At 43.2% G+C, this 11,430-nt stretch overlaps 1 protein-coding gene across 3 annotated transcripts; it reads left to right on the top strand.

The window, feature by feature from the left end:
• The first annotated feature begins 3,488 nt into the window (after positions 1-3,488).
• Positions 3,489-10,742, top strand: myb (v-myb avian myeloblastosis viral oncogene homolog). 3 transcript variants are annotated; one of them, XM_072441848.1, is made up of 16 exons: positions 3,489-3,612; positions 5,312-5,429; positions 5,612-5,683; positions 5,779-5,871; positions 6,420-6,640; positions 6,785-7,013; positions 7,095-7,163; positions 7,242-7,346; positions 7,648-7,884; positions 7,999-8,139; positions 8,359-8,477; positions 8,559-8,643; positions 8,722-8,817; positions 8,962-9,060; positions 9,388-9,471; positions 9,564-10,742. In XM_072441848.1, exons 1-16 carry the CDS (start codon positions 3,590-3,592, stop codon positions 9,669-9,671), a joined length of 1,899 nt encoding a protein of 632 aa, XP_072297949.1. In that variant the 5' UTR covers positions 3,489-3,589; the 3' UTR covers positions 9,672-10,742. The 3 variants fall into 3 exon arrangements, with proteins under 3 accessions (XP_072297949.1, XP_072297957.1, XP_072297938.1); XM_072441837.1 differs by having other exon boundaries at positions 3,572-3,612; positions 9,567-10,742; XM_072441856.1 differs by lacking the exon at positions 7,999-8,139.
• Positions 10,743-11,430: the final 688 nt, after the last annotated feature.

Genomic DNA, 11,430 nt, shown 5'->3' with positions numbered 1-11,430 from the left:
TAGGTAATTCCAAAGACCTTTTCAGAGTGAATAGCTCATGTAGCTGAGGGCCAGTGTGACAAACAGACGCCCTGATTGACAGGTTAGTGGGGACAATAGAAGAAGTTTTTATTTTTTGTTGCACTAAACACTGTTTGGTTACCTCTGTGCAATGCATTGAAGTGGGTGGAGGTTTCCCCACTAACCTTCCATTTCCGGCATTTTGACATCTTTTTGGGTACATCTACATATCAAAATAAACAAGAGCACATGTACATTTTTAAGAAGACACTCTTTACAAGGTCACACAACAGGTGCACAACAAGGAACTCTTTCTTTGCTGTGATGAAATGTTTCTGGGACAATTTAAAACCAAAGGCGACCAACACCTGATATGGAACAGATGAGGTGAGCTGTTTTGAGAGAGTGGAACAGATATCAAGATGACATTTTTTTGCACGGCATGTGTGTACAAATGAAAAGTGACAAACATAGCTAAACGTGTGTACCACAAGCCTGTTGGGACACACAAATCACGCATTCAGTGTGACTTTTCACACCTATGCACATGTTTTTCTTTTGAACCCAAATGTGAAATGCAGAAGGCCTACTTACTGATCTGGAAATACCAAAGGAATAGGAATATTACACAATGTACAAAAGGTTTAGACATCACATGGACAGATGGGTGGACAGATTGAAAGCATGATGAGCTTATTAGTGGTGGGTGTTTGTAGAACAATATATTTCATTCAAGAAATAGAATATTACAAAGGATATTGATGACAAGGCTCTCCATGCAAACAAAGACAAACATACAGATTATGATTCAAGACAAAACGTGAGTAGAGATGGGGAGGAGTGAAGGCCAGTCTTAATGGTGGCTTCAGCATGAGGTAATGCTTTACATAATTTGACAAAGGTCTGAGGTAACACAGGAGTCTTTCAAATAAATTTGCCACAGGGGAAACATGCAAAACCCATAGCCCTGACTTACACATAGACATAAGTTGACCCTGTTTATGTGTTCCATATCATTATTTTGCTGAAATGTATTTCCTGCCCACATGTCATTTCTACAGTAAACAATACACATTTGTAAGACCTTCCACTCCTGATGGGATTATAACTCAAGCCTGGGGCAATCATTAAAAATCATTCAAATGGACCTTTTCACACAAGGCTGTGCTAAGACAACCCCTGCCCTAAACCTGTCCAATCGTGCCCATGCAAATTTACTCTGCAAGAGTCAATGGGTCCCGGGCCTCCTGCTCTGGCTATGATGGACTCATTTGCATACCATGGCTCCCTTCCTTTAATTTGGTTTCAGATAGCAAGAGGCAGATTTTAATATAACCCTCGAGGGAAAACAAGTGGATTCTGAATGTGAAAGACAAGTTGTACTAAAGTTGCAATTGTTCTGATAATTTATAGAATTGAATCTTTATTCAATCCTCTCTTGGCGCCTCACTTGTTGTATAAATTACATGCCTGTGTCATGAGGGACAACTTCTATTAGCCATTGTATTCTATTCTGTCATATAATTAAAGTCTGCTTACAGACTGGATATCTAATTCCTCTTACAAGCAAGACATTGCTGGAACAATACAGTGTATACACAGGTGTAGCCTGTACCTCAATAGGATTAAAAACCACAGGTGATGGCACCAGGCAACCATGATACATTAGTCCAGTCCAAGTTTAGTGTGTCAGCATTCAAAGAGTAAACAGCAGCATCTCGCTTCTGTTTTCATAGGCAGTGGTTTGTGTGTGTTCATAGTTCAGTCTGCAGCTCAATAGTGAATTTTCAGCCTGTGACCGTGTGTATGTGTGTGCAAGGGCTTTTATTGGGCCACTGTGTTGACTGGTTTGGGACAAAAGGCTGATCTGGGATGATGATAATTACAAGTGACTAGGACAATACGGTCACATTTGGAGGAACTAATACAATAGGGAGACACTTTTATACAAATGAAGTAGCACCCCTCCTGCTATCTGCGCTGAATGGGTGACTAAAGAGTGCGCTTGAAGACCCCTGAACCAAAACAAAATGGTCTTTACAAAAGAATGTAATTTCCCCATAGATTTTACACTACCCTACTTTAATGCAATAGAAACAGAATGGTTACAATGGGAAAAAAAATGTCTGAACATTGAAAGTCCATGGAGAATTTACAATGAAAATTGTAATTAAACCTCATGTTCTAAAAATGTTCTAGCATCTATAGTCTACCTTATCAAAACTAAAAGTGTTGACCTGTGATCACAGTTACTGCACGTGGCCAGCTAACCTATAAGATCATACACCTATCATACAGGGCTATTATCACGCACTGACATCTGTGCAACACTAGTCATCCATCATTTCACAAATGACAGTTCATTGTTCTTCCAAGCGAAAAAAAAATACATTCAGCATTTTTTTTTACCACGAGCAGCTCAAGAAAATTGAAGTCAGACCTTTTGTTGACAAAAGGTTTTAGCGCGGACGCGCCGGCAAAGCGCGCCTCCACAGTACAGCGCCTCTGCTGTCAATGTGTCTAGTCTCACTGCAGGACTGACTGAGGGTTAGCTTGTTCTGCTTCTACATGTGGCTCTACCACACTGAGAAATGCTTCATTTTACCGAAAATGAACTTATGATTGATAACAGCCTACATGGAGACATTAGGACCAACAATCCGGACTTCAGCAGTCCTGAGTCTAAATAGCTATACTGAACTGGAAACGATTTAGTCTTGAATCCTTTTCCATGAGTAGGACACCACAACGGCTCACAGCATTTACGAAATGCAACATTTCTACTTGTGCAGCTGAGGCTCAGTGTTGGCCGCGGTGTGTGGAGCTGTACTCTGCACTGAGCATGCGCAGTGGGAGTGCGCGTCTCCCTCTCTCACTCACACACACACAAATAGTCGCACACACACACACACACACACACACACACACACACACACACACAAATAGACGCACACACACACACACACACTCATACACACAAACACACGCACACACACACACACACACACTCATACACACAAATAGACGCACACACACACACACACACTCATACACACAAACACACGCACACACACACACACACACACACTCATACACACAAATAGACGCACACACACACACACACACACACACACAAATAGACGCACACACACACACACACAAATAGACGCACACACACACACACACACACACACTCATACACACAAACACACGCACACACACACACACACACACTCATACACACAAACACACGCACACACACACACACACACACTCATACACACAAACACACGCACACACACACACACACACACACACACACACAAATAGACGCGCACACACACACACACACACACTCATACACACAAACACACGCACACACACACACACACACACACACACACACACACACACACACACACTGTAAATGGTTTTGTAGCGCCAAATCTAGCGGGACTCGTGAGGGAGGAGCCGCAGTGGGGGCTGCTGCTGCTGCAGTTTAAATTAATGTCAACCTGCCTCTCTCCTGAAGAACAAACCAAGCGCAAATAGCGAAAGTCTCAGCGCGCGGAGCCGCTCCACCAGCAGCATGACACGGCGGCCACGAAACAGGTGAGTCTCACTCATTCTTAAGGCAGAGTATGGCTCCTTTCATACACTTTCACACATGTGAGGTTCGAAAAGAACTATTTAACAATTCCCGTGTTGTTATTGGTGGTCTTATGGCTAAAGTTTACTTTAGCGAACTTTGTTCTTCATTTCTCACAACAGCCTACACTCATCTGCTTTTCTTGGTGGTCTCGTTTCTGCTTTTGTTTTGTGCTACATTTGAAAAGGACGTGTTTGAGTCGCGCGCCCTGACAGGTGCTGGTCATCTGGCATGTGCGCTGCCCGCGCGGCTGACAGCGCGCAGCCGGAGAGCAAGCTCTGCCTCTGATCCTCACGCGAGAGCCACGCTGCAACCCGCTTCGGCCCGCTACAACCCGCTACAACCCGCTTCGGCCCGCTACAACCCGCTACAACCCGCTTCAGCCCGCTACTACAACCCACTACAACCCGCTTCAGTCCGCTACTACAACCCACTACAACCCGCTTCGGCCCGCTACAACCCGCTACAACCCGCTACAACCCGCTACAACCCGCTTCAGCCCGCTACAACCCGCTTCAGCCCGCTACTACAACCCACTACAACCCGCTTCAGTCCGCTACTACAACCCACTACAACCCGCTTCGGCCCGCTACAACCCGCTACAACCCACTACAACCCGCTTCGGCCCGCTACAACCCGCTACAACCCGCTACAACCCACTACAATCCGCTACAACCCGCTACAACCCGCGAAAATGTGTCTAAATGCTGATAACCAGTGACACTCGCGGTCAGTTTTATCAGGCTGCGCTGATCGCTGAGCTTTACGCGCACCTGCTGCACAAAATGAATGCAGAGCTGGTTAACTGCAACAATAAAATCAATAGATACACATATCTGCTTCTCTCATTTTAAATCACAATGCTATTGACCTTCACCACGATCTAGTTTTTTGAGCCTTTTTTCTCTTAATGACTTGTTCTAGTGGTAATATGGTAATATGTCACGTCTGTTTCAGTTTATGAGCTGAACCCACCTCTATTGCTCATACCACGTTCCTCATCATTTCAGCTGTTAACTTGTTAATTTCACATGACAATAAACATCATATCACAATGTTCTCGATTTGGTTTGAATACGTTTTGTTTTAAGCTTTAAGACATGTCTCATTTTACCCCTAAATCTCTTTTTCATAACTTGTATATGATTCGACGTAAAGTGAAAATGACAAATTGCCCAGGTTTGTTCACCTGTCTCTAGAAGATCTACCTGTCTTGTGTGCTCCTTCCTGATTGGCTCATTGTGCTGCCACGATGCGCGCTTATGGCCGTAGGCTACTGTACAATGCCAGTGCAGGTCTGAACACGCCAGGGTCACGAAGAAATTATGATCACATGCATATGCCAATCCCTGTATCTGTGGAAACCAAATACACTGGAACCTGTCCTGCCTCCTCCTCCCACTGGCTGCTCTTTATTTCTCTGTCTCTCCCTATTTCTGCTCTTGTGGGTGTCTTGGCTAAACGCCTGCACCCAAACCTTCGAGAATGACTGGTTCTGTGTGTTGACACCTGATGAGTTAAACAAGAGGAGATGTTCTTTGGGGACTGTGCAAAGACATGATTAGAGGGTTTAGAACGGGGGGGGGGGGGTAATTTATTGTACATCGCACTTTTACACACAGTTTGTGCCCTGGTTTTAATGATGTACATGTCCCCTCCCAGTGTTTACAGCAGCGAGGAAGATGAGGAGGAGAATGAGATGTATGAACATGATTATGATGGGTCCATGGCCAAGACGGGGAAACGGCACCTTGGGAAAACGCGCTGGACAAGAGAAGAGGTGTGCACTCAAACCTGTCTCAATAATCATAGCTTACAATATCTTCAATCAAATACACCGGCATCAACATTGTTTAAACACATAATTGTCTTCAGATTACTCATAAGCCTGTGTGACATTGTGATATCCTTGAATGGAGCCTGGAATGTCCAACAAATCTAAACATGTTTTCTTTTTTAAAGGATGAGAAACTAAAAAAACTTGTTGATCTGCATGGATCAGACGATTGGAAACTGATTGCAAGCTTACTAACTGTAAGTGGACAACGAGTGTGTTTGACGGGAAATAGTTAAACCCTCAAAAATTAAAATGTCATTATTTGCCATTTAATTTGCCAATCTATTTGTAGAACCGAACAGATGTCCAGTGCCAACATCGATGGCAAAAGGTTCTCAACCCGGAACTCATCAAGGGACCGTGGACCAAAGAGGAGGACCAGAGGGTAAGCAGTGACATGAATAACACAACAAAACATGAGATAGATATCAAGTTTGCCTTTTTTTTCACCACGAGCCCCAACGTTTTCAGTAGAAAGTGACCTAGAGCCAATCCGTTTATAGAATGTATTATATTATTTGTGGTTTTGAAAGTCCAAATCAACAGTTCATTGACAATGGAGTTGCATTTCCATCCAGATGCAGCTTTAATGATTCGCACAGTGGCTAATGTTCCACTGGAAATTCCCTCATTGCAGCTCAGCAGGTGTTCATAGTCTTCACTGATAAAGATAGCGTAAAATGGTGGGAGTAGAGTTAAGATTGAAGCTCTGTACCACCTCTATTGACAAAGTATAACAAATGGTTTGTCACTTTTTCCCCTTTTCTTTCCGTTCGCTTCTCTGTTCTACTACTTCTCCTCCCTGTTATTGCGTGTGCCTTCCTCTTTCCCAATCCCCTACAAACTACTATTCATTTCCTGTCCCCTTGTGCTCTGCTTTCTCTCTTTTAGAAAATAAACACATCTACAAATCTTACCTCATCTTATCTCCAGGTGATCGAACTAGTCCAGAAGTACGGAGCCAAGCGCTGGTCCGTGATCGCCAAGCACCTCAAGGGTCGCATCGGAAAGCAGTGTCGCGAGCGGTGGCACAACCATCTGAACCCCGAGGTGAAGAAGACGTCGTGGACCGAGGAGGAGGATCGGATCATCTACCAGGCCCACGAGAAGCTGGGCAACCGGTGGGCCGAAATTGCCAAACTCCTTCCCGGCAGGTGAGTCTACAACTGAAAAGAGACGCTAGATGAATCCGTGGTAGCTGTGTTGGTCGACGATTTGATACGTTGCGGTTGAAGAATGGCAAAAGGGGTAACTGCAGTAGATATGTGTATCAACGTTCAATATTTTGTGCCACGCAGGACAGACAATGCCATCAAGAACCACTGGAACTCCACCATGAGGCGAAAGGTGGAACAGGAGGGCTATCTCCAGAGCGCGGCAAAGAACAACAGCTCTTCTCTGTCCATTAACCACAACTTTATCAAGACGCCCGGTCACATGATGGCCTTCTCCCACCACTCGCCCACTCACTCTCAACTGCCTCCTGTTAATCCACTCGGCTACACTTACATCCCTGACGCGCACAGAGTAAGTGCATTTTTCGACTTCTCCCAAAAACTGAATTTGCCGCTCAACTCGAATTAACATGTTTGATTTGTTTATTGCTAGGTACCCTTCCCTATGGCTCTACATTTGAACATCATGAACTTCCCCAAGGCCGGAACCGCTGCTATACAGGTATAAAACAGACCTTCCCGATCATAAAACGCATAGAATGTTTCTAATTGAGGCTAATTCAAAATGTGATATCCACAGAGACACTATAACGAGGAGGACCCTGAGAAGGAGAAGAGGGTGAAAGAGATTGAAATGTTGCTCATGTCGACGGAGAATGAGCTGAGAGGCCAGCCATCACAACCAGTAAGAACAAGTTATTTACTACTGTGACAGCTTGATTCATGAGCGTGTTTGTTCCCCCTGACATGGGCACAGTGCTCGGTGTTAGAGGGAGGAAACATCTGGGGGTCTGTTTCTGCAGAAGTGATGAAATGGGGCCTTATCTTGCCAGTTTGGTTCTTAGCTCAGCTCCTTGTGCAAGCACCCCCTTCGAACGCTGTACCAGAGTTTCCTTTTGCCCTCTGTGCTAATTCAGTCCAACAGTCAGTGTCATTTGTGTGTCTTTTTATTTGATCTGACTCCTGAATTTGCCTGTCCTTTTTAGATGCCCATGTCTTTCTCGAGCTGGGCCAATCAGAGCTGTGTTACTGACAGTTCAGAGGCAGTGTCGATACACCACCACCACACCGCCGCCCCAGCCCTTCCCCTGGACCAAAGCTGCCTGCCCGAAGAGAGCGCCTCATCCACGAGAGCCCACTCCAGCAACAGCAGCAGCAGCCACCACAGCAGCCCTGCCTTCTCCAACACAATGCCAGAGTTCATGGAGTCTGTCCTTGACTCTGTAAGTCTTTATTTTGTGATTAGCTGTGCTTAGATAACAGATTAGCATAGCCATTAGCATAGATGTTGTCAGCAGTGGGTGCTGACCCCTATACTCTCCCACCCCTGTTCCCAGAGGCTCTCCTCAGCTTACAGCTGTGGGCTCAGAACAGACAGGGCCATGCCCAATAAGAATGTACAGTCAACATGGGCTGGCTTCATCTGCTCGACCCCCAAGCCTTCAACAGCCCGAAAACTACCCTTTTCACCTTCACAGGTAGCTCAATTAGCTAGCTTGTAATATCAGTGTGATACAATCTCACTACCGCCAATCAATAACGACTTGTTTTTCATTCTCATCAATTTAATCTTTTTTAGTCTTGTATTTAGAAACATCACATCTTGCATTTGCCATTTTGCGTTTTGTTTTTTGTTAGCATACTATTATTTTTCATCATTGAACCTATTGTTTTGTTTTTTTCTGTTTGTTTGACAGTTCCTCACACATTCTATGAGCCCAGAACACTCAGACAGTGACAGTGTGCACATGGTTTCACCGGTGGACACCAAACCGCTCATTGACCACAGCATCAGGCCCCACAAAGACAATGACATGTAAGTGACAACTACTTTGTTTTGTTTTATTATGCACATTTGTGGCGAACAGGAGTTAATCAACTATGTATTTTGTTACAGGTTTAGGACCCCCAACATTCAGCGTTCAATCCTTGAATCATCTCCACTCACACCAACGCCGTTCAGGTCATCAGTTGGCATGCTGGTAAGGAAAGAATTGAATACAAAATATAACAAATCTGGTATCGTGATGTTGGGCTAACTTTTACTGAATCTTTTACAGAACTCTCCTTTGGATCAGCAGATGGTCGACACCATAAAGCAGGAGCCCGTGGAGAGTGCGATTGAGCAGCCTCCTCGGAAGAAAATCAAGCAAGAGGTATAAACATTTAACATACCAGCCCAAACCATACATTTGAAAGTGCATTTAGTTAGATGACATGGGCTGTTTCTGCTAAAATGAACTTTCTGTGACACATTTGAACTCAGGCTGATGGTTTTGCTGCTGTATTTTGGGTCATAGGTGGAGTCTCCGTGCGAGAGGAGCCCGTGTATGCAGTGGGAAGGACAGGACCTTCACACGCAGCTCTTCTCACCCACCGGACCCCCGCAGGAAGTGCCTGTAAGCAGACTTCACACTTACCGTATGCGTGATCTCTCATGCAATGCTCTACTCCATATATTTATATCTATTCTAGAGTGTAACTGTGGAGGTCAGGCAGGAGGTTTTCGTATAGATTATTCTGCATTTTCGAGACAAACCACATGTCAAAACGGATCATTTATAATTCCCATGATCTCATCAAACTCACTGAAATTGTAATAAATGAATTTGATCTGCACCTTCACTGAATATAGGCCTATGAAATGATGTGATGTCAAATGAAACACATTAATTGTACTCTTTATGTTTCCTGGTGTCTAACTACAGCGTTTTCCCCGTCTCCAGGACATGCTAACAAGTGCATTACTAAGTGAAGATGGACACAAAGGCTATCACCTATCTCACAGGCAATCAAACAGTCCACTACAGGTTTGTGCTAAAACAATACACGTTCAATATAACATCTATTGTTGTTAGTTTAATATCATTGTTGTTGACCTAAAAATGTCTTCTTCTAACTGCAGCTGAGTTCTTGGGAGCACATGGCCAGTCTAAAAGCAGAGGACCCGTCGCTGGTGTCAGAGCACAAGTACCTGAACACTTTCCCCACACACACACTGGTCATTTAGAGACCTCCACCGCCCGAGCCCTGCACTGCTGCTGCATCTACAGTCCCTCAGGTGAACTATCGTTCGGTACAACGCTGGGAGAGGCCCTGAGCCCATGGATGTTTTACACTCACAACCAAAGACTCTTTTTTATGTTTTTATACAGAGTTTGCTTTGGTTTTTTTATATAAATGTACATGTTTTGGTCTTTCTGCTGTGTATGTATTAATATAATTGTATTATAAATGGGAATTGGTGACTATATAATTTACATTGGGCTGTATCATTAATTCTTACGTATATTAATATAAGAACAATTTAATTTATTCCTTTTATTTTAATTATGTATTGTTTTTATTTCACTTTTCTACAATTGGCCGATGGAGCAGTGTTTTTAATAAGTATTTAAGCCCTGTTAGCATTATATTCAAAAATCTTATTTTCACTGATTGAAACTGACCTTTGTTATGAAACTATTTTTTTTTTACATTGTTTGTAATGGGTCTACTGATAATTTCAAGTGTTTGGACTTTGCCTAATGCCAACACTTATTGCTGAGCTAGAACTGCTATGCATGTTCGCACACCGTTACTTAACCAGGCCTGTTTAGTATTACCAAATTAGCAACAAGCTTATCATTTTAATTTCAACTTTTGGGTCATTTCTGGCCTTTACAGTATCCCTATGGAAAAGAATCCAAGGACAAATTGTGTGTTTTTGTATGTATGTGGACAGTATGTTGCTAAATTGACAAGTCTTGTTGAGCTTTACCCAGTCAGAGTAACGCCAAGCTGCACTTGAAAAGTGTTGTAAGAGAAACACAATATTTCATATGGTTCTCCAAAAGCCCATGTTAACTAAACTGTGTGTATGTTTTACAATGCAGGTACAATCAGTCTGTTGATCTCTATGACTGCAGTAGCCTGTGTCAGACACTTAGCAGACAATCTTTTTATATATGTAATGCCTTTTTATAAATATATATTAGCTTTTATGCAGAAACTATTTTATAAATGCATTTATACCAGCCAAGTTTTCATACTTTTATACTTTTCTACTGCCTAGTAATAAAAGTGTGCTGTTTTTATTACACCCACATGTTCAATGTTTATTTCATTTAGAAACCTGTCCTGATTATTCTTGGTTCAGAGTTCTTATATAATGGCGCTTTATGTTAAGTGAAGTAATGATAGCTATTCAGGAGTAGTTCCTCAAAGATAAACCACCTGCGGAGGTCAAAGGTGAAGTGTAAATAGTACAGCAATGCTATGGTTATAATTAGGCAATTATTGACTCTTAGTAAATGAGTAATTCAAACGGTAAAGAGTGTAATCTGTCCTTGGTATTCAAATTTCAGGTAATTGTAGTATTCAAATCATCCGACTTCACCTGCTCTCTCCAAAATACACACGGCTCAGAACACAAAGGTTTGTTATAAAGTTGTTAAGAGCTTATCATGAAAGTTCCCCTCCATCTGCTGATTGTGAATATAGTTGGCACATAGAGTTTATCACATGAAAAACAAATGGGGTTGAGACTGACTTCTATATGGAGAGACCAAACTCAAACGTGTAAGGAAGTTACAAAAGCCCACTCTAGGGAAACACTTTCTGTAAATGACACATTATTATCGGTCCATAACACTGAACTAAATGAGCTCCTCTCACGTCTCCTGAGACACGCCCTTACATCGCCAAATTGAGAGCTCTGGTTAATTTAAAACTGTCCCCAAGCAGCAGCCACCTGCAGCCCCCGACCGGATCCACCACAGTGCCCTCAC

This window comes from Eucyclogobius newberryi, unplaced genomic scaffold (genome assembly GCF_026437365.1).
Source record: "Eucyclogobius newberryi isolate DKJ021-1_F unplaced genomic scaffold, fEucNew1.0.hap1 SCAF_1, whole genome shotgun sequence".
NCBI classification, from domain to species: Eukaryota; Metazoa; Chordata; class Actinopteri; order Gobiiformes; family Gobiidae; genus Eucyclogobius; species Eucyclogobius newberryi.
This window is presented reverse-complemented; position numbering and strand designations above follow the sequence as displayed.